Below are 25,607 nucleotides of genomic sequence, written 5' to 3'. Positions count from 1 at the left end.
AAATATTTAATGACTGCTCAAAACTCAACAAGGGAGAGAGTTCTATGGATATACATCTTCTTTAGTACAATGAATGTGATGTTTCAGTGTAGATACTACCACCGTTATCAAACAACACATCACATGCTTGATAACAATGTTCATAGAACTCTCTCCCATTTACATAATACCAACTGCTAAGCGACACTTAAAGAACTGCTCTATACTCAGTTTTGTGTATTTTCAATGCTAAGGAAAAGAGGACCTCATAGTCCAAGTCAGTTATCAGTAAGACTCAGGACTGAAGCACACCAAATTGTGAAAGATAACTCAACAAACAATATATTGTTAGATCATAGGTTTTCGGACATCATATGTTTTCATATGGCGGTTACTCAATCCATAACAAGGGATATGGCGTCAAACAGACATTGTAAATACTCAGACGAAAATCTATAACATTGGGATAATACTATATATTGACTAGTTTAGTCCTTAGAAAAGGTTGAGCAGTTGGTCACTTAAGCATTACCTATATCGTCGGATATATCGATATATCTTCGGCTCATAGATCTTCGGACATTATACGTTTTCAGACAGCCATGTTTATCACGATTATTCGTGCAATAAAGGGGGAGTAGCATCACACAGACATTGTAAATACTCAGATGATAGCTTGTTTTTAAGAGAAAGTTGTCTTTTAAAAATGAATGAGATGTTTAACAGTTGTTCATGTGAATAGAAAGAAAAATATGAATGTGGTTAAGCGTCCGAAAACCCATAACACGGGGATATACAGGCTAGATATATCAACTCGTGATTCATAACACCATTGTGTAAGAAGAGTTATTAAATACATTATGTCTTAAAATGTGGAGAAACATCAAAAAGGTTATTTTAATCAGAGACCATATACCGGTAGATCTATATGGTCTCTGTTTTAATTAGGACACATTTGACATAACCCCGTGTTATGGGTTTTCGGACGCTAAGAAACATTCATTGTTTTCCGCTAATCACAAGAACAACCGTAAAACATCTGACTTAATTATAACAGACAACTTTATCTCAACATCAAGCCATCATCTGAGTATTTACAATGTCTATTTGACGCCACGATCCTCGTTATAGCGGGAGTACTCGCGATAAAAATAGCCGTCCGAAGACATATGATCCGACGATATCAGTTGGTAAATGTGGCATTTTCACTGCAACAAAATGACTGTTTTCCAAATATATCCAATAAGCAATCTCAAAAAGTAATCCAAAGAAAGATCACATTACATCTTGCAAAATTTTATATCAAGTTACACAATATCATAATTATGTCATGCAAATCATCTGCCTTTGAAAATGAAATCCCACACCATTCCCTATTTCGGTGCAAGTTAACCCGTGTCTACAAGCTCCATCCCAACGCGTGACGACATCGATATACTCCGATTTGTAGAAGGGGATTCGGTATCGCTGTGAGGAGTGCCACCAGAGATCCATACAGTGCTTATACTATTGGATTACAGCAGGAAGACAAGGTTAGGAGTCCAGTAAGATGGCACGAATATAATAATTTGCAGAGGAAGAATTAATAGACCACGCGAGATCGCGCTCTAACAAGTGACTTTGTCAGTGACCGGAGAGAGTAGCCAGTAGCAGATCAAGCGTTTTCCAACATGCCGAGAATCGACAATGATATCAAGTTGGATTTCAAGGATGTCCTAGTGCGTCCAAAGCGCAGCACAATCAGGAGCCGCGCAGATGTAAGTTTCAGATCTACTCTTGTGACATGAGGCTAATTATATCAGTACATGTCTCGTCATGGAGAATCGGGCTTGCAGGTTTCATCGTCACTTCTCAATATTATGCCCTTCCGTGTCATCATTTTTTGCTTAGTTATTAATTTACTTACATATCCTTGCAGTCCTGTGGTGAAAACTAAAATCTCGATTCTTTATGAAAGCTTACGAAGTCTATGACACCTAAAGCCTTCTATTCTAATGTGGTTGCAAATAACCCAAGATGTAGAGCTCAATGTTAGCCTAATCACTGTCAGACAGACAAGAATAGCTCATTCCTCTGGCCCTAAGACGAACAACAGTACCTAGAACATGTAGAAAGTCATGATAAAATATGAAAATTGTTTTAGTTATATATATTTAGTTCAATATAAATTGAAACAATACCTGCAATATTTTCTAATACTACGTTCAAAACACAATGACACTGTAATGACCAAACAAATGCAAACTGTTTCGTTATGTGATTGGTGATGTGGAATTGATTGAGCATAATTAATATTTTCAGTAGGTTTAACATGTTTAACGGGCGCATTCAGGATCGTTCAGGAATGTTCAGGGATCAGTAGTGAAGACTGGTTGTAATCTGCATATATTTTGCTTTATTTACCAAAATCATAAATTTCACCTTAATACTTGTTCCACTTCAGTGAGATATAATAAAGTCAAGCAGGCAGATATCCTGTATTCGTTTTTGTTTTCAAAATGACATCCCTAGACAAAACGAAGCAATGTTTCTAATGTACTCACCACTATTTTGACTTAAGTTCTACAGATGGGAAGTCCAAGCATTGTGACACAGTAGACATGATGCTACAGTTTGTCACAGAGTAGCAACAAATGTTCTGTGTGTTGATGTTTCTGAATTTTACAATACCTTCGTATTTGTTCATCAAGATTTTCGCCTCTCTTGCTGTATATAATGTTGGAACCTCAGCATGTTATTTAGCAATGTTAATGAAAAAAGGATCAGTATTTGAAATTGGGAAACAAGTGATTTGCAAAGAAGTGCTTCTGAATAAATATTTTTGGCAGTAATCAATGCAGCAGTCAGCAAAATCATAGTCTAACTTCCATTTGATTACCGCTGGGAGACCACTCAGAATTCTAAGCAGGTTTCTACAATGTATGACTAGATTATATAATGAAGGTTTAATGACATGATAAAGCATCCTTTTAGTTTCATTCAACTGGGTCCAGATCGAAAGACCTAGTGTAGTATGTTTGCAATTAGCCCAGTAAATGAGTTCTCAATAAATTCTAGGTTTGTCACCATACCCTTGCTCATGGGTTTTACAAAAGTGGTAAATGTCTGAGACCACATCACTTCAGGCTTTCCTCCCACATGAAGCTGACACGCCATGATATAATTGAAATACTGTTAAGCCCAACTCACTCTCTCACAGACACATAATAGCTGCATATTTTCTCAGCTTTTTCAAGTACCATGTTATGTATGACCTACAACTAAACAACACCACCATCATAACCAATAGGACATGATGGTAGCTGAAATTGTGTCTAATTAACAAAATATTGAAACACTGAAAGTGGTTTGTGGCTTATAGGATAATTTGACTAAATTATTCAGAATCAGATATCACTTGATATTGTGCAGTTGATAGTGGTATCATGAAAATGGAGATTGCCTTGTACGTTGTAGTGGAAATAAGTATATTTTGACTGTCAATATATCAGTCTGTGTTGAAACTAGCCCAAGTCTACCAGCTGCATCTGTCTCTTGACATCATTGTCGGTAGATAATAGTCTCAATGTATGGTCTTCAGCAAACCTTACTCGACTGAAAGACGTTTTACTCGACTCAGACTATGGACAAGTGGCTGAAGTCAGTGCTTGAAATAATTTTAAAACCCAACAACACAGTCAGGCAGGTGACCCATAAATGTTGCCTGCCTATCTTCAAGGTTACCTTCCCGCATTCAGACATTTTAAATTTTTAAAAATTGCGAGAAACAATTGCCAATTTGCCTCTGTTGAAGTAATCTAAACAAGGAGGAGTTATGATCAAACGGAATACGTAAGTAGTCTTAAGATTATCTGCCAGACAATTGGGCAGGTGGAAGAGATTGTCATGGGGCCCGACAAAAAAGTTACCAGCTGCCAGCAGGCAGGCAGTTATTTCGGACACTTGCTGAAGTCCCAGATATATTACACCAGACATGTGGTTAAACTGCAGGCTTCCTACGTCTACTGGAGACTCCTGTCTGACACTGGCTGTAGTCCCAGATATATTACACTAGACATGTGGTTAAACTGCAGGCTTCCTACATCTACTGGAGACTCCTATCTGACATTGGCTGAAGTCCCAGATATATTACACCAGACATGTGGTTAAAGCTGCAGCCTTCCTACATCTACTGGAGACTCCTATCTGACACTTGCTGAAGTCCCAGATATATAACACCAGACATGTGGTTAAACTGCAGCCTTCCTACATCTACTGGAGACTCCTGTCTGACACTTGCTGTAGTCCCAGATATATTACACCAGACGTGGTTAAACTGCAGCCTTCCTACATCTACTGGAGACTCCTGTCTGACACTTGCTGTAGTCCCAGATATATTACACCAGACATGTGGTTAAACTGCAGCCTTCCTACATCTACTGGAGACTCCTGTCTGACACTGGCCACCAGCTGGGATGACACAAACACACTAGGCCATGTGCAGCACATGGCTTGAACAGGAAATTAATTAATGTAAATTTATTATTGATTGTTGGTGTCGTGTTTCTAATTATATATACATGATATATGGGAAGCTCTTTTCATACAATGATAAGTTAACAGTACAAACATGTCTGACAAGATAATGTGGTTTTGTTTTTGAAACCAGCCAGAAACAAGAAGTTTTACTTCTCAAAGATGCACTAATTCTATTTCCATTATTTCCAATTCCATGAAAGACAAAGATGTGAATATGAAATTGAAATATTCAGTTATATTTGTGTAACGGTGTGTAACATAGTAAACATGTACAAAAGATATCATGGTGATATCAAAAAGATCGCTATAAACAGAGAGTGAAATGTGGGGTGTCCAATTGCCCAATCGTCATCAAGCAGTGTTAGAAATGAACTTGGAGATGCTTGTAGTCCTTGACTGTATCATGGATTATGTGAACCCTTCACAGTGAGAACATGGGTTTAACTTGTACATTTAGAGAATAATGTACCCTCTCTCACTCACTCACTCACTCACTCACTCCACAATAGTGGAACTTGAAGTAAATGAACATTAAACAATGAGAACATTGTGTAAATACCACATTGTGTGAATGTGTCAATCAGAGCTCCAGATAAGCTGCGTATCTGCGTAAAATACGCATCAGAAATGCAGAAATACGCAGTAAAATAAAATCCAAGCGTATCAAATACGCAACGAACGTTACAGATACGCTACAAAAACAAAACTTGTGGGTATCATCAAAATATTGTGAAGTAATACTGCGTATTCGATTAGCAAATCAGCAAGTTATTTTGAAATTATAAACGGGCATTCCGTCAACCTTGCCAAACTCCACGATGACAGTTACATCATGATCATTTGCCATCACACTTTCTTGTGGAAGTATCGTGGTATTTTTGAGTCCTATAAAGCTCTCGAACCCACACAACACCAGTTTGTAGGGACTAGATGAATAGTGTTTTTAAATATTTAACTTAAATACCCACATGTGTAAAAACTAGTGGGTAACAGAAATTTGAATACCCATATGGAATTACTGATACCCAATGATTTTAAAATGGAAGGGTAAAATACCCACAACACCAAAAGCTTATCTGGAGCTCTGGTCAATCCATTATGCAGTTGGACAATAACCCACACACTACAATGAATTACAGATTGTCTGTCCACAGTTAATTAGTTTTGTAAATCGTGGAATTGTTTTGTTATTTTGTTTAACGCTGCACTCAGCAATATTCCAGCTTCACGGGACTTGTAAATCTTGAGTCTAGACAAGTGACTTGCAACATTTTTGCACTGGGGCAAGGCAATCTGTAATTATGTTTGTTGATAAATAAAAGATTTCTGTACGAGGGGGTCACAATGTTAGATAAGCATGCGTGCAGGAATTTATCTCGGATTCTGATCAAAGTGCCCCTGACAGGCAAACTGGGGAAAAAATCATTTAGCATTAACTAGAAATGACAACATCGTTCACTAAAATGTAGGTCAGAACCATTTGCCATCAAAGTCTTTCCATTGCTGTTTGAAGTGTTTCAACAGGTATGTGTGATTGAGTATCTCCTCGCCCGAGAATATTATAGATGCATTGATATATTGGTGAACCGTGACATCCCTATTATATATATTAACATGAACATGATGAATTTGTGACTTTTTTATTCTGATTTGTTAATTTTTAATGATGTTTGCTGTAGGCCTGGGGACGGTGGGGTAGCCTAGTAGTTAAAGCATTTGCTAGCCATGCCGAAGGTCTGGGTTCGATCCCCCACAGGGGTACAATGTGTGAAGCCCATTTCTTGTGTTCCCCACCATGATATTGCTGGAATATTGCTAAAAGCGGCATAGAATCATACTCACTCACTCACTAACTCACTCACCTGGCTATATGTTACACAGATGGTAGGGTTCTCGCACCGTCAACCACTAGATCTCTCATTGACCTATGTTGTGTTACCATGGTTACAGGTTGACCTCACAAGGTCGTTCATCTTCCGCAACTCCGGCCTCACATACACCGGAATTCCTGTCATGGCAGCCAACATGGACACAGTTGGCACCTTCGAGATGGCCAAGGCATTTGCAAAGGTAATATTTGGACTGTACACAATTCCGATAAAACTTGGGGCGGTCGGGTAGCCTAGTGGTTAAAGCATTCGCTCGTCACGCTGAAGACCCGGGTTCGATTCCCGACGTGGGTACAATGTATGAAGCCCATTTCTTGTGTCCCCCGCCATGATATTGCTGGAATATTGCTAAAAGCGGCGTAAAACCATATTCACTCACTCACTTCGATAAAACTTGCCAAGGCATTTGCAAAGGTAATATTTGGACTGTTGTTAATTCCGATAAAACTTGGGACAGTCGGGTAGCCTAGTGGTTAAAGCATTCGCTCGTCACGCCGAAGGCCCGGGTTTGATTCCCGACGTGGGTACAATATATGAAGCCCATTTCTTGTGTCCCCCGCCATGATATTGCTGGAATATTGCTAAAAGCGGCGTAAAACCATATTCACTCACTCACTTCGATAAAACTTGCCAAGGCATTTGCAAAGGTAATATTTGGACTGTTGTTAATTCCGATAAAACTTGGGACAGTCGGGTAGCCTAGTGGTTAAAGCATTCGCTCGTCACGCCGAAGACCCGGGTTTGATTCCCGACGTGGGTACAATGTATGAAGCCCATTTCTGGTGTCCCCCGCCATGATATTGCTGGAATATTGCTAAAAGCGGCGTAAAACCATATTCACTCACTCACTTCAATAAAACTTGCTGACCATCGAACCACAAAAAATGAAAAGTGGAAAGACTACTGCATATCCTCAATGTGTTTCTCTGTCAACACATGCTCTAAATGTCTACTCATGATTTCCCTAACAGTCAACGACCGCCTCCGTGGTCTAGTGGTAGAGCATCCGCCCGGAGAGCGGAAGGTCCGGGGTTCGATCCCCGGCCGCGTCATACAAAAAGACGTTAAAAGATGGTACTTGTTGTTACCCTGTCTGGCGCTCGACATTAAGGGGCTAAAACAAGGACTGGTCAGCTCGGAGTCAGTATACTGTGTCTGAGTGGGGTATTCATGTTAAACTGCAGCATGGTATCTCAGTGAGCTAGCACTATAAATCGGCATCAGTCCGGACTAGTACAAGCAGCTACACACACACATACACGTGCATGCACGTCGCTATATAAGTGCAATAATCTTGGACGCGACGTTAAACCCAATTTCACCTCACCTCACCTAACAGTCAACCCAAGGGAGTAAAATATGTTGATTACTAAATGAAGACTATCAAGTTTGAATGATACCGGGAGTAGATACCCGATGGCTGTGACCTCTGAGTCCAGGGTGGCCCACCAGTCCGGAAGTGCTGCCCTGGTCAACACTAATTTGTTGTGTTCCAGCACAAGATGTTCACTACCATCCACAAACACTACTCGCCTGCAGCCTGGAAGGAGTTTGTGGACAACAACACCGAAACACTTGAGGTCAGTGATATCCCACAAATTTGTAAGGAGCCAGCAGGGCTTGCTGCTTTCAAAAGTAACTGGCCCTTCTCCAAACTAACTGGCCAAAAACTAAATGTTTGTCTACGACTGCGTTACCCAGAGGGATCCGAATTTTTTTTAACTTCTCACCCCTAAAATGTCATGTCCTGCACTGTGAGATTAAAGGGGCGGTCAGGTAGCCTAGTGGTTAAAGCGTTCACTCGTCACGCCGAAGACCCGGGTTCTATTCCCAACATGGGTACAATGTGTGAAGCCCATTTCTGGTGTGCCCCGCCATGATATTGCTGGAATATTGCTAAAAGTGGCGTAAAACCATCCTCACTCACTCACTCTGAGACTAAATCTTAGCTTCCATTTGCCTCATTGTGATTTTTTTTAGCAAATAAAGATGTAGTTTTACAGAGCATTACAAAATGTCGGCCGGTTGGGTCAACCTACCGAGATGATCTATGAGTTAACCATTCACACAACCTCAACCCCCCTTTGAAATATTTTCTCATCAAAATTACATGAATCGTTAGCAGTGTCCAATTAGAAAAAATAAACATACACAGAGAAGAGGTGAAATTTGACTAGCCAGACGGCCATCTACTTTATATTTCAGAAAGCCTTTTGTCTTTTTAACTGCCCCCGGGCCAACGGGCCAGTAGCTAAATTGACCCCTGTCCCACAGTGTCTGTAGACAGGTCTCAGCTCATGTTTCATGTTTCAGACAAAGTGAAGTATTTCTCACGTGATGTGAAAATATTAAGTATCAAGTATTATTCTGTAGAGTGTGATATGTGTATGACTTGAAAGGTATAGGTTTATGAAAGTAACACAAGGTTCATAAAGGACCTCTGAGATGTGCCAAGATTGTCAAGTCGGCAGTTTGTTTGTCTGCAGCACATTGCCGTGAGCGCCGGTATTGCTGAGGGGGACATGCAGAAACTAAGTGACATTCTGGAACTGGCACCACAGATCAAGTTCATCTGTCTGGATGTTGCTAACGGTTACTCGGAACACTTTGTGCAGTTCGTCAGGGATGTCCGCAAGAAGTTTCCCAAAAAGACAATCATGGTAAGTAGCAGTAGAAACTAACATTTTTAGTCCACTGATGATAACATAAAGGACAAATTTCTGCTAGTCCTTATGATACCTTAACTTTTGGGCAGTTTGGCAAAGACTTTTGGACTAGTGCCAATGTCTAATGTTGGGTTAGAAGTGAGAACTTTTGGAAGTCTTAATTACAGGGGCGGTCGGGTAGCCCAGTGGTTAAAGCGTTCGCTCGTCACGCCGAAGACCCGGGTTCGATTCCCTACATGGGTACAATGTGTGAAGCCCATTTCTGGTGTCCCCCGCCATGATATTGCTGGAATATTGCTAAAAGCAGCGTAAAATCAAACTCACTCACTCACTATTAATTACACTCTGCTCATTTTATGTAGGGCGGGTGGGGGTTTTCATTCATGAGTTTGGTAACAAAGATGAGACTGTTCACCCAGCACTTTGCACCAATGTACGGGATGCAGGTTTGCTTGGCATGTATTATTTGAGGACTGGTCATTCATAATAGGGTTTAGTTGAATCAGGGGAGGGTCACCACAAATGTCAGTCTCAAGGGGAGGGTCATAAAAAATAATGCCTATTTTTAGGGAGGGTCGTGTAAAAAGTGGACATTTTATGATAAATATGATTTTGCATATCTTTTCTGGGATGGTCATTAAAAAGATGTACAAGGACATTTCGAAGGTCATCCAAACTTATGACAGGCAGGTAACGTGAGTCAGTGATGTTACAGGCAGGTAATGTGAGTCTTTGTTGTTACAGGCAGGTAATGTGAGTCAGTGTTGTGACAGGCAGGTAACGTGAGTCAGTGTTGTTACAGGCAGGTAATGTGAGTCTTTGTTGTTACAGGCAAGTAATGTGAGTCCATGTTGTTACAGGCAGGTAATGTGAGTCAGCGTTGTTACAGGCAGGTAATGTGAGTCAGTGTTGTTACAGCCAGGTAATGTGAGTCAGTGTTGTTGCAGGCAGGTGATGTGAGTCCATGTTCTTGTAGGCAGTTAACGTGAGTCTTTGTTGTTACAGGCAGGTAATGTGAGTCTTTGTTGTTACAGGCAGGTAACGTGAGTCTATGTTGTTACAGGCAGGTAATGTGAGTCTATGTTGTTACAGGCAGGTAACGTGAGTCTTTGTTGTTACAGGCAGGTAACGTGAGTCTATGTTGTTACAGGCAGGTAATGTGAGTCTATGTTGTTACAGGCAGGTAATGTGAGTCTATGTTGTTACAGGCAGGTAATGTGAGTCTTTGTTGTTACAGGCAGGTAATGTGAGTCCATGTTGTTACAGGCAGGTAATGTGAGTCCATGTTGTTACAGGCAGTTAATGTGAGTCCATGTTCTTGTAGGCAGGTAACGTGAGTCTTTGTTGTTACAGGCAGTTAATGTGAGTCCATGTTCTTGTAGGCAGTTAACGTGAGTCTTTGTTGTTACGGGCAGTTAATGTGAGTCGGTGTTGTTACAGGCAGGTAACGTGAGTTTGTTATTACAGCCAGGTAATGTGAGTCTGTTATTACAGCCAGGTAATGTGAGTCTGTTATAACAGCCAGGTAACGTGAGTCTGTTATTACAGTCAGGTAATGTGAGTCAGTGTTAATACAGTCAGGTAATGTGAGTCAGTGTTATTACAGCCAGGTAATGTGAGTCTGTTGTTGCAGGCAGGTAACGTGGTGACGGGGGAGATGGTGGAGGAGCTGATCCTGTCGGGGGCAGACATCATCAAGGTCGGGATTGGCCCCGGCTCCGTGTGCACCACCAGGAAGAAGACTGGCGTCGGCTACCCACAGCTCAGTGCCGTCATGGAATGTGCCGACGCCGCCCATGGCCTCGGGGGACATATCATATCGGTGAGTAACAAGACAGGCTTCTCTGGGTTTATTCTTTTTTTTATATTGGATTTAAGATATTTAGCTTATGTCTTTCTTTTCCAATGCAGTGATGTTTGTGAAATCCTCATAAGTCCATCCCATGTCAGCCCAGGATCCCCGACAATTACTACTGAGTCTTAAGTATTAGCTGCTGGATCTTACTAGGTACCACAAGTTCATCTGGAAACTTGTTAACCGGGACAAGTTTAGTCGAAATGGTACCTTCTGGATTTGCTGTACATGTTTTTTGTTGATTTCAACCAAGTACTTGAGAATATGCCTGAGACATCTAAAGTGAGTGAGTATGGTTTTACGCCGCTTTTAGCAATATTCCAGCAATATCACGGCGGGGGACACCAGAAATGGGCTTCACACATTGTACCCATGTCGGGAATCGAACCCGGGTCTTCGGCGTGACGAGCGAACGCTTAAACCACTAGGCTACTCGACCATCCCACGAGACATCTAAAGACTAGAAACCCTAATATGAATGATTGACAATAGGTTCCAACCCCAATTTTGTTAGAATAGATCTTTTAGAGTAGCTAGAGGCACATCCTGTAAGTTTTTTCAATTCTTATTTGAATTGTTTTACTTGAAAGGAAAACAGAAATATCCTGTGTTCTATTCCTTTTTGGTCGATTAACTTGTTCCTTTATAAGTATAATTCTTGCCATGGTTGAACGACGACATAAAGACATGCACCTGGTTGATGATCAGTGCGTCTCTCCCCTCTTCTCCACAGGATGGGGGCTGCACGTGTCCTGGTGATGTGGCGAAGGCGTTCGGAGCAGGTGCGGACTACGTGATGTTGGGGGGCATGCTGGCTGGACACAACGAGTCGGGAGGGGAAATGATCGAGAAGAATGGCAAGAAGATTAAACTGTTCTATGGGATGAGCTCAGCCACTGCGATGAAGAAACATTCTGGAGGGGTCGCTGAGTACAGGTAGGTCTCTCCATGTTCTCTCCATGGGTATAGGCACTAAGGGGCTCCAGGTATATGTGCTAGAGGGCTTGAGGTATATGCCAATAGAGTCTCCTGGTATATGTGCTAAAGGGCTCAAGGTATATCCACTAAAGGTCATGGTATATGTGCTAAAGGGCTCAAGGTATATCCACTAAAGGTCATGGTATATGTGCTAAAGGGCTCCAGATATATCTACTAAAGGTCATGGTATATGCACTTAAGGGCTCCAGGTATATCCACTAAAGGTCATGGTATATATACTAAACTGCTCCAGATATATCCACTAGAGGTCTCATGGTATATGCACTAAAGGGCCCCAGGTATATCCACTAAAGGTCTCATGGTATATGTGCTAATGGGCTCAGGTATATCCACTAAAGGTCTCCTGGTATATGTGCTAATGGGCTCAGGTATATCCACTAAAGGCCATGGTATATGCACTTAAGGGCTCCAGGTATATCCACTAAAGGTCTCATGGTATATTCACTAAAGGGTCCAGATATATCCACTAAAGGTCTCATGGTATATGCACTAAAGGGTCCAGATATATCCACTAAAGGCCATGGTATGTGCACTAAAGGGTCCAAGTATATCCACTAAATGCCATGGTATATGCACTTATGGGCTCAGGTATATCCACTAAAGGTCTCATGGTATATGCACTTAAGGGCTCCAGGTATATCCACTAAAGGCCATGGTATATGCACTTAAGGGCTCCAGGTATATCCACTAAAGGTCTCATGGTATATTCACTAAAGGGTCCAGATATATCCACTAAAGGTCTCATGGTATATGCACTAAAGGGTCCAGATATATCCACTAAAGGCCATGGTATGTGCACTAAAGGGTCCAAGTATATCCACTAAATGCCATGGTATATGCACTTATGGGCTCAGGTATATCCACTAAAGGTCTCATGGTATATGCACTTAAGGGCTCCAGGTATATCCACTAAAGGTCTCATGGTATATGCACTTAAGGGCTCCAGGTATATCCACTAAAGGTCTCATGGTATATGTGCTAAAGGGTCCAGGTATATCCACTAAAGGCCATGGTATATGCACTTATGGGCTCAGGTATATCCACTAAAGGTCTCATGGTATATGCACTTAAGGGCTCCAGGTATATCCACTAAAGGTCTCATGGTATATGTGCTAAAGGGTCCTGGTATATCCACTAAAGGTCTCATGGTATATGCACTTAAGGGCTCCAGATATATCCACTAAAGGTCTCATGGTATATGCACTAAAGGGCCCCAGGTATATCCACTAAAGGTCTCATGGTATATGTGCTAATGGGCTCAGGTATATCCACTAAAGGTCTCATGGTATATGCACTAAAGGGTCCAGGTATATCCACTAAAGGTCTCATGGTATATGTGCTAATGGGCTCAGGTATATCCACTAAAGGTCTCATGGTATATGTTCTAAAGGGTCCAGGTATATCCACTAAAGGTCTCATGGTATATGTGCTAAAGGGTCCAGGTATATGCACTAAAGGTCTCATGGTATATGCACTAAAGGGCCCCAGGTATATCCACTAAAGGTCTCATGGTATATGCACTAAAGGGTCCAGGTATATCCACTAAAGGTCTCATGGTATATGCACTAAAGGGTCCCAGGTATATCCACTAAAGGTCTCATGGTATATGCACTAAAGGGTCCAATATACTAGAGGTCTTATGGTGCAGAGCTACAGATAAGCAACGATTTGCGTAAAATACCCCCCAAAAATATTCAAAACCCAATTACTTTCAATTCGCTTGTGTAAAGAAACCCATGCATTAAGTATGTTAAGTGAAAAACTCAAATGTATAAAAACAGCATGCGTAAATACCCAATGAAGCTTTAACAGCATGCGTACAATGGAGCTAATATCCAAAACACAATTACGAGCTAATTTACTTTCCGAGTCAAGATTTAGTCAGAACCCTTATATACATCTAAAACATTCTTTCATTTTTTTTTAAATCTCAAAATGTTAGCTCATTTTGGGAAAACCCCAAAAGAGTGATGAATAGATGAATGAAAAAATATTGGTCACCCAATGAAAAATGTAATAACCCAATTAAAATAGAAACCTTTGAGTTAAAACTCAGTTGCTAAAAAAGTTATCTGGAGCTCTGTGGTATATGTACTAAAACTCTTCAGTATATATGCTAGAGGTCTCATGGTATATGTGCTAGATGTGTCATGGTATATGTGCTAGATGTCTCATGGTATATGTGCTAGATGTTTATGGTATATGTGAGAGAGGTCTTCAGTATATGTGCTAGATTTGTCATGGTATATGTGCTAGATGTGTCATGGTATATGTGCTAGAGGTCTCTTGGTATATGTGCTAGATGTGTCATGGTATATCTGCTAGATATGTCATGGTATATGTGCTACATGTGTCATGATATATGTGCTAGATGTCTCATGGTATATGTGCTAGATGTGTCATGGTATTTGTGCAAGAGGTCTCATGGTATTTGTGCTAGATGCGTCATGGTATATGTGCTAGATGCATCATGGTATATGTGCAAGAGGTCTCATGGTATTTGTGCTAGATGCGTCATGGTATATGTGCTAGATGTGTCATGGTATATGTGCTAGATGTGTCATGGTATATGTGCTAGAGGTCTCTTGGTATATGTGCTAGATGCGTCATGGTATATGTGCTAGATGTGTCTTGGTATGTGTGCTAGATGTGTCATGGTACATGAGCTAGAGGTCTCTTGGTATATGTGCAAGAGGTCTCCTGGTATATGTGCTAGATGTTTTTTGGTATATGTGCTAGAAGTCTCCTGGTATATGTGCTAGAAGTTTCCTGGTATATGTGCTAGATGTGTCATGGTATATGTGCAAGAGGTCTCCTGGTATATGTGCTAGATGTCTCCTGGTATATATGCTAGATCTCTAATGGTATATGTGCTAGAAGTCTCCTGGTATATGTGCTAGAAGTCTCCTGGTATATGTGCTAAAGGGTCCAGGTATATGCACTAAAGGTCTCATGGTATATGCACTAAAGGGCCCCAGGTATATCCACTAAAGGTCTCATGGTATATGCACTAAAGGGTCCAGGTATATCCACTAAAGGTCTCATGGTATATGCACTAAAGGGTCCCAGGTATATCCACTAAAGGTCTCATGGTATATGCACTAAAGGGTCCAATATACTAGAGGTCTTATGGTGCAGAGCTACAGATAAGCAACGATTTGCGTAAAATACCCCCCAAAAATATTCAAAACCCAATTACTTTCAATTCGCTTGTGTAAAGAAACCCATGCATTAAGTATGTTAAGTGAAAAACTCAAATGTATAAAAACAGCATGCGTAAATACCCAATGAAGCTTTAACAGCATGCGTACAATGGAGCTAATATCCAAAACACAATTACGAGCTAATTTACTTTCCGAGTCAAGATTTAGTCAGAACCCTTATATACATCTAAAACATTATTTCATTTTTTTTTAAATCTCAAAATGTTAGCTCATTTTGGGAAAACCCCAAAAGAGTGATGAATAGATGAATGAAAAAATATTGGTCACCCAATGAAAAATGTAATAACCCAATTAAAATAGAAACCTTTGAGTTAAAACTCAGTTGCTAAAAAAGTTATCTGGAGCTCTGTGGTATATGTACTAAAACTCTTCAGTATATATGCTAGAGGTCTCATGGTATATGTGCTAGATGTGTCATGGTATATGTGCTAGATGTCTCATGGTATATGTGCTAGATGTTTATGGTATATGTGAGAGAGGTCTTCAGTATATGTGCTAGATTTGTCATGGTATATGTGCTAGATGTGTCATGGTATATGTGCTAGAGGTCTCTTGGTATATGTGCTAGATGTGTCATGGTATATCTGCTAGATATGTCATGGTATATGTGCTACATGTGTCATGATATATGTGCTAGATGTCTCATGGTATATGTGCTAGATGTGTCATGGTATTTGTGCAAGAGGTCTCATGGTATTTGTGCTAGATGCGTCATGGTATATGTGCTAGATGCATCATGGTATATGTGCAAGAGGTCTCATGGTATTTGTGCTAGATGCGTCATGGTATATGTGCTAGATGTGTCATGGTATATGTGCTAGATGTGTCATGGTATATGTGCTAGAGGTCTCTTGGTATATGTGCTAGATGCATCATGGTATATGTGCTAGATGTGTCTTGGTATGTGTGCTAGATGTGTCATGGTACATGAGCTAGAGGTCTCTTGGTATATGTGCAAGAGGTCTCCTGGTATATGTGCTAGATGTTTTTTGGTATATGTGCTAGAAGTCTCCTGGTATATGTGCTAGAAGTTTCCTGGTATATGTGCTAGATGTGTCATGGTATATGTGCAAGAGGTCTCCTGGTATATGTGCTAGATGTCTCCTGGTATATATGCTAGATCTCTAATGGTATATGTGCTAGAAGTCTCCTGGTATATGTGCTAGAAGTCTCCTGGTATATGTGCTAGAAGTCTCCTGGTATATGTGCTAGAAGTCTCCTGGTATGTGTGCTAGAAGTCTCCTGTATATGTGCTGGATGTGTCTTGGTATGTGTGCTAGTGGTCTCCTGGTATATTTCATATGTTTCAGTATTTTCGTTTTCATTCAAAACAGTATAAGGTCAACACTATCATTCAAATTAATGTTTGTCAACTCCATTGACTTCATGAATTTAATACACTGATATGTACTTCAATTCTAATCATAAATCTGCACTTAAGTGTTCAGAGGATTCCTAAAGAATTGAACAGTGAAGTGAATATTGTTGTTGTTATTCCAGGGCCTCTGAAGGGAAGACAGTTGAGATCGAGTACCGTGGAGAGGTCGAAGCTACAATTCAGGACATTCTTGGGGGTATCCGGTCCACCTGCACATATGTCGGGGCATCCAAGCTGAAGGAGTTGAGTCGCAGGACAACATTTATACGCTGTACACAACAGATAAATGAAGTCTTCACAGCCTTTACCACCCAACATTAGCTGCTTCAATCCATCCAGCTTAGAGTGATCTCCCCTTGTTTAAAAACATGGCACAATAGTGGTGTTGATTGCTGCTAACAAGCCATCTCTGGGTTAAATTATTTGTTTTTGTAAGCTAAGTGGACAATTAGATTATATTTCATGTATGGTAATATCTGTGCTTATACAAGTGAATATATTTTGCATCCTTTAACATCTACAGTAGTAGGCAAGGGGAGACCACTGATATTTGCTGGTTATGGGTTGCTTCCCTTGACTATTCTGGCATGTGACAATTTATTGTCCTGTGCCATGTGTCAGAGGGCTGTGTGGGGAGTGAAGATAGTTTGGATGACTTGTCTGGAAGCTTGGCACCTTTTGATAGCATTTACTTGTTTGTATGAATACCTTTACTCTTTGTAAATGACATTTAAATTGTCTGGCAAGCTCAAAAATAGGTTTGGGGAATTATTTATTAAACTGTGAATTTACGTATTTGGTGAAGCATAATATGAACAAATAATGAAACAAAGTTGAAAGAAATCTTGGGTGAGCATCTCAATGTACACAAGTATTACTGAGGTATTATGACCAGAACAAACCATGTCAATTATCAATCTTTTCATTCATATACAATCTTTATGTTTCTATCTCAATGTTTCCACCATCTTAATATACACAAGAATGTTAACTAGAGCTTATATTTTGTTTCTTTGTCCGAGAAACCATCTTCAACATGGCTCCAAAATCATTTTATAGCATTTATGAACCATAACCATTTTATTGATTAACTCACACATAACTAAAGATTTCCGTATTTGGGGATAATTTCTAAATTTTGTTTACTTTATATTTTGTGTATTCAATCTTTGATATGGAAGGACTGCTGAAATATTTATCAAAACATGTATAGGAAACATCTTTGTCATGTATGCTGTTGCCATTTTTGAGAAGCCCATGGATATTTTGGGTTACCCTGGTAAAATTGGTTTCCGCAACCTATGCTGAAACGATCAGGTGGTCATGTTCGTGGCTTTGTTGATGGTGTTAATGTGTTCTGACAACAAGATGACAGGTGCTTTTGCATGTCCAGTATATGACGAATTGTAAGATAATCACAGGTAGACTCGGGTAGTGTTTGCCAGCTAGTCAGTCCACAGCTCTTTTTAGCAGTTATGGCCTGATGGAACTTGTGGTTGGTTGGTTGGTTTGTTGTTTAACGCCGCACTCAGCAATATTCCAGCTATATGACGGGTGTGTGTAAATAATCAAGTCTGGACCTGACAATCCAGTGATTGATATCATGAGCATCGATCAATGCAATTGGGATTGATGACATGCATCAACCAAGTCAGCAAGCCTGACCACCCGATCCCATTAGTCGCCTCTTACAAGCATGGGTTGCACAAGACCATTTCTAACCTGGGTCTTCACAGATGACATCTTCATTGAAGTCCCAGCATTTTTGTGATCATTTCCCAGCATTACGATCCAAGAATAAGAAGATGACTGTTATCCTGTAGACAGCTGGGAATCCCAGGGCAACCAGAAGTAGTTGCTTTGTAGACATCTGAAAATGCTAATGCATTTTGGAAAACTTTGTACACCATTTTAATGGCACAGTAACCAAGATGATTTCTGAACACTTGTATTTGTTGATGTAGACCGGTGACACTCCCAACTGGTAGTCTTGAGTTTCATCCTATTGTATAACCTTTACTTCCTGTTAGCTATACATGTTTATTGTGGGCTCTACAACTGCTACAGTGGGCGGGACGTTTTGTTTAATGTTCATTAGCCGTTGACCTTGCGAACTTACAGTTTGGATATATATATGTATTTGTGTTTTGGGTGTGTATTTGTTGTTTTATCTCTTCAGATTGTGTTGAAATGGTGAAAAATGATGGGATATGGAGAGAGCTACTCACTGTGATAGATTTTTAGGTGTATGGGTATATAAACAAGGGAAGCAAAATCTGAGGGTAAAATATATTTTTTGGGGTCATTTTATTCCACATTTAGAGGCGACTCCTGTGTTGTGATAATTATAGAGTAATTATTTTTGGGAACCTTTTTCTGACATATCTAACCTCAATCTTCTTTAATGTTGAATGGTTTGTACCCAAGTACAAGTGGTAGCAAGTTGTTTTGTAAACACCTGGTATCATCACTATTGGATAGCGATTTATAAACACCTGGTATCATCACTATTGGATAGTGATTCATAAACACTTGGTATCATCACTATTGGATAGCGATTCATAAACACTTGGTATCATCACTATTGGATAACAATTCATAAACACCTGGTATCATCACTATTGGATAGTGATTCATAAACACATGCTAATACAGTCATTATTTCCACAAATTAACAATGACTGATAAATCATTATGAAGAGGCACTAGGGATCTCACAGACTTCTATTTATGGTGTTAGTTAACAGTGTTGAGCATGTGAATCAGAAAGCAGTGATTTTGCCCAAGACAAAACACAGAGGGATATATTCATCACATGTCAACTTGGGACATTCTTCTTTATCTTGATAAAATTTGAAAAATATCATGAGGACATTTTGGATGACAGTCGGAGGTTTGAAAACCCAGCAAGTGTTTCGATCTTGATGTCCTTTGTTGTGTTCCAGAGGTATAGGAAAGTTCCACGAGTTCATTCTCCAGCATTCCCAGCCCAGCCCTGTATACAGTGCCATATGCGTTGAATGTTTCAGAACGGTTGAGACGGTGGACATGATATACATCTGAAAATATCCAGATAAGGACTAAGTCTTAATTTGAAAGGCATTTAGAAGTGATTCACGTAAGACCATTTAGTTCACTGCAAAGACTGTCAGATAACGTTCTGGCCAATCAAATTACAGCTTTCTAAGGAGGGATGAAGTGTGAATATACTTCCTTGAATGATAGTGGATGGCTGTTTCCACGGCAACATGTTACTGGTTTGTTATGAGAGTGTTAGTATTGTTTTGTCTGTTGGACTTGCATTAAAACCTGAATGCTGCCGAGTTGTTTGTCTCTTTATGATGGGCACAGGTGGCCCAGTTGGCAAAGCTGCTGCATTTCTCTGTGCCCCTTAGCTGTGTCCGGATCCACTAGTTTTGGGTTTGATTAATTTGATTAACCATGACATTTTTCAATGTTCTGCACACATATCACAATTCATGTGTGACTTCATCGCCATGAAAGCATTTCCTTCTCGAACCCATTTTGATTACGAATAATGAATTTTAAATTATAAATGACTTACAATGTAAAGTTAAGTATTATGAGAAAGATTGATTTCTAAATGTTTAAAATGAATCGGGTTTTGATCATTTCTATTGAATTTGGTAAAAATTGTTCTTTGAAAATGAAAGAGCCCATTGTGATTGAAGGCAGTCTTCATTTATTTATGAATTTTAAGATTCGACCCTCTGAAGATATTTAACTCAACCGGCTATCACGAAAGAGATTTTCCCTTTTTTTGTAACTTATATCAGATTTATTTGAAACATGCTGAGGCGGATCTGTTCCGGCTGTGTCTCGGCAGCCTGCATATAAGCCTGGGCCAGATCACTGGAATGGCCGGCCCGCCCTTACCTACAACAAGAAGCATGCTGGCCTAGAGGTCTGAAGTCGGTCATCACAAGACCCTGAACACGAGACCAGCTGTTCTCAATCCCCATGAAAAGAAAAGCCAGAAATTTCATTATATTGCTTTTATTAACTCATCAACTGTCAAAAATATAATATAACACTGTATGAAACTATCGCAATAATGTAAGTATCTATTCACAAGCTTTGCAAAAGCCCCCTTCAAAAAGTAACACTGCAGGTGGACCACACCACTTATCTCCCCTTGACTACTCCTGTGCCAGCTTTCTCCACACAATACAGAAACGAGAGTGTTTGTTTCTGAGGAACAGACAGTTTGGAGCAGGAACATGACTTCATAAGGGAGGCCGTTTAAAAATGTACATTTAACCAAAAACTTAAATGTTATTTTACTATTTCCTCACATGTTTAAGGGGTAATGGCATATTTCTAGTGAGCAATTTTCTATTTCGGGCCTGAGTGAATTTTTCCTTTTTTTTTAGCAATATTCACAAATTGTACCAATGTGGGAATCGAATCAAAACACTTTAACCACTAGGTTACTTCACATCTCCTGTTTTTGAATAATCAATTTGTTACACTCATATTTGCCGTCAAATATTGAAATAGTGGCTGGCATATTAACAAATCTCCCAATAGATCATGGTATACATATTATATTCTTATATGAAATAATTTACATTACAAAACAGAATAGCATCTTAACCATCTCAAAACAAAGGCACTGGTGAAGTGGTCAAGGGGAGACAACTCTGGACACAATGGGAAGACTACACGAGAGTTAATATTGACAGGTGGAGAGAACACATTATAATTATGCTGTGTTGAATATGAACAACTAAACAAACATGACGCAAACCGAAAAAACAAACAACTACAAGCTACCATGAGGAGGAGCGTCCATATTGCTAAAATTGTCTTCATTATGAACGTGACAACGAACAAAGTGAGGACAGTCTTTACACATGTACAAACTGTTACAACATGCGTAGTGGAAAATAATACTCTTGGTACAATATACATGGCCACATACTGACCCATACGTAGATAATAGAAAATAATATATCTAGTGATCTCACTGGCAAATTGTTAGTAAGGCAGAGAGCAAGCTAGCACTTCATGGAGTAACATGTACAAGCAGATCAATGAAAAGTAATGTTTCTAACAATCATGTATACCTATGTCCTCTTAAACAAGATGGAGTGTTACAAAACATTCAGATAGGACTATAAGGCTCAATTGGGATACAAAATAGCAAATCCTAAATTTGTTTCACCAGCAGCGGTATTTACACTCTTGTTTCAAGTGATCAGCGCATTTCTTGTATTTCAAAATTCCTGTGAACTAATCATATACTACTGAAAAATCTAAGCTGATTCTTTCATATTACTATAGTTAATCTGTCATGTTCGAACAGATTAACTATAGTAAAATGAAGGAATTTGGTGGGCCTTAACTTCTTTTCAGTAGTATAGATGATTGATGGTATTTGTGAAAGTGGTGAGTATTTCAATACACTAAAGGGGGCACGGGTGGCCCAGTCATCTAAGGCGCCGTGATTCGCTGTGCAGAGTTGCGTCCCTTGGGCCTATGAAACCTATGATTGTGGGTTCGCATCCCGGTTCGCCCCGATTATGTTTCTAGGTTTGTCAGCACCATAACCGTGCTTGTGGGTTTCACCGAAGTGGTAAACGTCTGAGACCTACATCACTTCGGGCTTTCCTCCCACATCGAGCTGACACGCCGTGATATAACTGGAATAATGTTAAAAGCGGTGTTAAACCCAACTCACTCACTCAATACACTCTAAAGACGTAGCATTAAGCGGGAAGCCATTCAAATATACACAGTGTGACTAAAGTATGACATGAGTTGTCTAGCCAAGCCTGACTAGAATATCCTCATATGCAAAGTGTAATACTGGCATCAATATCACTAGTACTCAACTCAACACATTGCACATCAAGGGAAATGCTGTAAGTCTTAGTTTAAATGTCTGACGTGAGGCCACTTCATAATTGCATTTTGATTGGACGCTACACTACTTCAGCAATTACACCACAGATTGCCATGTCAGGAACCTGCTGATGAGAATAGAACTTAACATTGCAGATTCACAAATATGAGGACAAAGTCTGACAAATTATAGCATACTACTCAAAAAAAGTTCAAGAACACCTGATTTTTTCATATGACTATCGTTAATCTGTCAGGGCTGGTGGATATTGCAACACAGCCTTCCTATCAACTTGTTTTGAGTAGTATATCATCGATTATTAGCTAGGAATATACTTCATCTACATAAAACTGAAAATATAACATGCCAATCTTGTGAAATGTATTCACAAACACTGAAGTAACTGCAACAAGTGTTTTCAAACATTGCTGTAATATTTTATAGGTTTACATAATCTCATAAAAATCACATGCTGGAGAGACAAAGTATGCATATCGACATATACAAGGCACATTATCAGCTAATGAAGGACAGACCGTGGTGATAATTGGACAGATGTATTCAGTAAGAACAACATGGTGTGGAGGGATCAGCACTTGCATAAGTTGTAGCATATATGACGTATATTAAGTAAATAATGTAATTGGGATCACAAAAACACACTGACTGGTTATTTTTTTCCTAGACTGTCGACAGTGATTGGTCAGTTATTAAAGTATAGGGTCTGACAAAAATATTTTCTCCTCAATACAACACAAGTTCTTTTCAGGTCTGGTAGCAACATAGTTAGTTGTACTGAGTAGCACATCAGCTGAGATGCTGACAACAATATTGTTTGATGTTTGTATTATTTGTTGATATACAGACTGTTTCTGTCAATAGTTGAATAGCATACCATCAATGGAGCTGGTTCGATAATTTAAACTTACAAATCACAGATATCACTTTCGGGATCAAAACATCAGAATAACTAAGTCCAACCTTTATAACATCACAGGAATCAGTCCCGAAAATAGAATGTCAATAATGACAATAATATCCAATTTGTGGGCAACTGCATCAACACTTCTCTTTAGGTATATTTCCTCTAACGGTCATGTTAGCAAGGTTTCTGGATTAACAAAGACCCACTGTAACTAAGAGCAACACATACAGGTTGCGTTGGTCCATCATTGGCAAGACTGTGGGCAGACAAACGTCTAAACATCTCCAGCTTTATTATCATAAGGATGTCCTACTCTGTGTGGATGGGAGCCACATATTTGAGGCACCACATGTAAAAACCTACATAAACTACCGGTACACACAGCTAGGAAAGACCTGCAACAAGGATAACCTGTATATTTCATTATTAAATAAAATCACATCTTTTATCCCCCAAAATGTGCTAGCTGTTGTAACATAGTCATACCAGAGCTTGAAATCTGAACATAGAAATCTACAGAAATGGTTTACAGAACACTGCTACAATCTCCAACTAACATACACCATATCCTCATAAACAGACCACTTGAACAGAACAAACGGTCGAGGCTCTCCTCCCTGCCTTTGCGCTACAACTATATACAACACAGGTGGGCGAACACATGCTATGGAAAAATACATTTGATTACAGACATATGAGTGGTTAGTGTATTATGAATAAATAGACACATCTGTCTGTACAATGTGAATTCTGCCTGCAGAATCCATTGACTAAAGCCGAGCAGTGTCCACCGGGCGTGCCACAGAGCACAAGTACAGTAGAACACGGATAGCGCGAACAAACAGATACAACGAACTGTTACAAAATCCCTGGTTCATCTCCTCTATATTGTCATATAAAAATATACATATATAACAAACTCTCAACCTAACGTACTGATATCTGATCAAAGGCCAAATACCACTAATTAGTGACTTGTATAGCGAATTGAGAAAACTCACTCAGTGTAATGCTGCAATTACGTGCAAGATGGTGGACGTTCCCAAGTGAAAACTGATATAACGAAATGATTTCTCGAGTCCCTCGTAGTTCGTAATATCCATGTTCTACTGTATTATGATTCACAAGAACCTCTAACATGTCCAACTGGCCATGAACACACCTCAAAGTTCATATTGGGGTACCTGATGTGAAACACATCAAAAGCAGATCCAAAACTGTTGTATTTTTTCGTAAATTAGTACACATATAACATTTGACCATGAATTGATTTTTGAGAATAGAATCCCAAACAGTTTGAATCTACAAAAATATTCCCTGAAGATGGAATAAATGGACTGTGATCAGTGCTTCCAGATACTTAAGTCTGTCTCTGCGACAGCCACTGGTGACACTGGCAGACTGTACACTCGGCAAAAATATGTGTGTTTCAAGTTTCCCGACAGATCCAAATCTGGAGCTCCCAACACTAAGCTTGTTTTCTCAATTGGACAATCCTGGCATTGCCTGTACTACATGCAACTAGCATAAACTTGTTGCACCTTAGTATAGATAACCGAATAATTATACTCATTTGAAACCAGGTCTTGACAAGTACTGCAAATTACTGTTTTCCAAGGAGAAAATATGACAATTGGGAAACAATACAATTAAACTGCGGCCTTTGGATGGGCTGAAACAGGAAACACATCTTTTCGGGGCGTATTATGACAACATGTTTATGCTGGAGGTGTCTGCTGGGATGGGTACAATACTGACCAATACTTGGGACTTCTACAATACTGACCAGTACTAGGGACTTCTACACCAAGTGGGGAGGTATCAGGCTATGCAGTAAACAGGGGACAGATACCATGGTTAGTGATAATCTACCTCCATTACTACAGAATCTGGCCAGTAAATCACGTCAATGGACAAAAAACAGAAATTACATCACATTCTTAAAAGATTATCAAAGTCCATGACTTATTAACATCATAATAATTCAACCAAAATACCATCAGGGGCCAGTTCCACAAAGCCATCTCAGCTACGATGATCGTAAGTCTATATTAGAGCATGTGAGTTACGATTGTCAAGGTGCTAATATCGCTGTGTGGAACGCGCCTAGGCATGTAGTGCATCACTCTCATCTCTACCTTTCATCTTTTCAAACCATCTCTTTACTACCAGTGTTTAATCACTGATCTACATAGGCTTATAAGTGACAAATATGTGTCTATGTTAACTGCCATAACTATCATCTAACTCAAGATTATATTTCATAAAAATGTAAAAAAAATGACAAAAAGATAAATGAGTTCAT

At 39.7% G+C, this 25,607-nt stretch overlaps 1 protein-coding gene across 2 annotated transcripts; it reads left to right on the top strand.

Annotated features, from left to right (window-relative positions):
• Window positions 1–1,460: 1,460 nt before the first annotated feature.
• On the top strand, window positions 1,461–19,827 carry LOC124149354 (GMP reductase 2-like). Of its 2 annotated transcripts, none has more exons than XM_046520929.2 (7): window positions 1,461–1,736; window positions 6,448–6,567; window positions 7,883–7,966; window positions 8,873–9,046; window positions 10,686–10,874; window positions 11,641–11,843; window positions 16,631–19,827. In XM_046520929.2, exons 1-7 carry the CDS (start codon window positions 1,650–1,652, stop codon window positions 16,827–16,829), a joined length of 1,056 nt encoding a protein of 351 aa, XP_046376885.1. In that variant the 5' UTR covers window positions 1,461–1,649; the 3' UTR covers window positions 16,830–19,827. The 2 variants fall into 2 exon arrangements, with proteins under 2 accessions (XP_046376885.1, XP_048253354.1); XM_048397397.1 differs by lacking the exon at window positions 1,461–1,736 and adding an exon at window positions 3,718–3,810.
• Window positions 19,828–25,607: the final 5,780 nt, after the last annotated feature.

Source organism: Haliotis rufescens, unplaced genomic scaffold (assembly GCF_023055435.1).
Source record: "Haliotis rufescens isolate VD_foot unplaced genomic scaffold, xgHalRufe1.0.p SCAF_17, whole genome shotgun sequence".
Classification (NCBI taxonomy): Eukaryota; Metazoa; Mollusca; class Gastropoda; order Lepetellida; family Haliotidae; genus Haliotis; species Haliotis rufescens.
The sequence above is the reverse complement of the archived record's forward strand: the minus strand, read 5'-3'. Positions and strand labels throughout refer to the sequence as shown.

What these genes read in the sequence shown, in the direction of transcription:
- LOC124149354 (XM_046520929.2), top strand. Translation starts at nt 1,650, where the DNA reads ATGCCGAGAATCGACAATGATATCAAGTTGGATTTCAAGGATGTCCTA. An exon ending in TTCCCAAAAAGACAATCATG is followed by an intron (nt 9,047 to 10,685) that starts GTAAGTAGCAGT and finishes CTGTTGTTGCAG; the next exon opens with GCAGGTAACGTGGTGACGGG. An exon ending in TCGGGGGACATATCATATCG is followed by an intron (nt 10,875 to 11,640) that starts GTGAGTAACAAG and finishes TCTTCTCCACAG; the next exon opens with GATGGGGGCTGCACGTGTCC.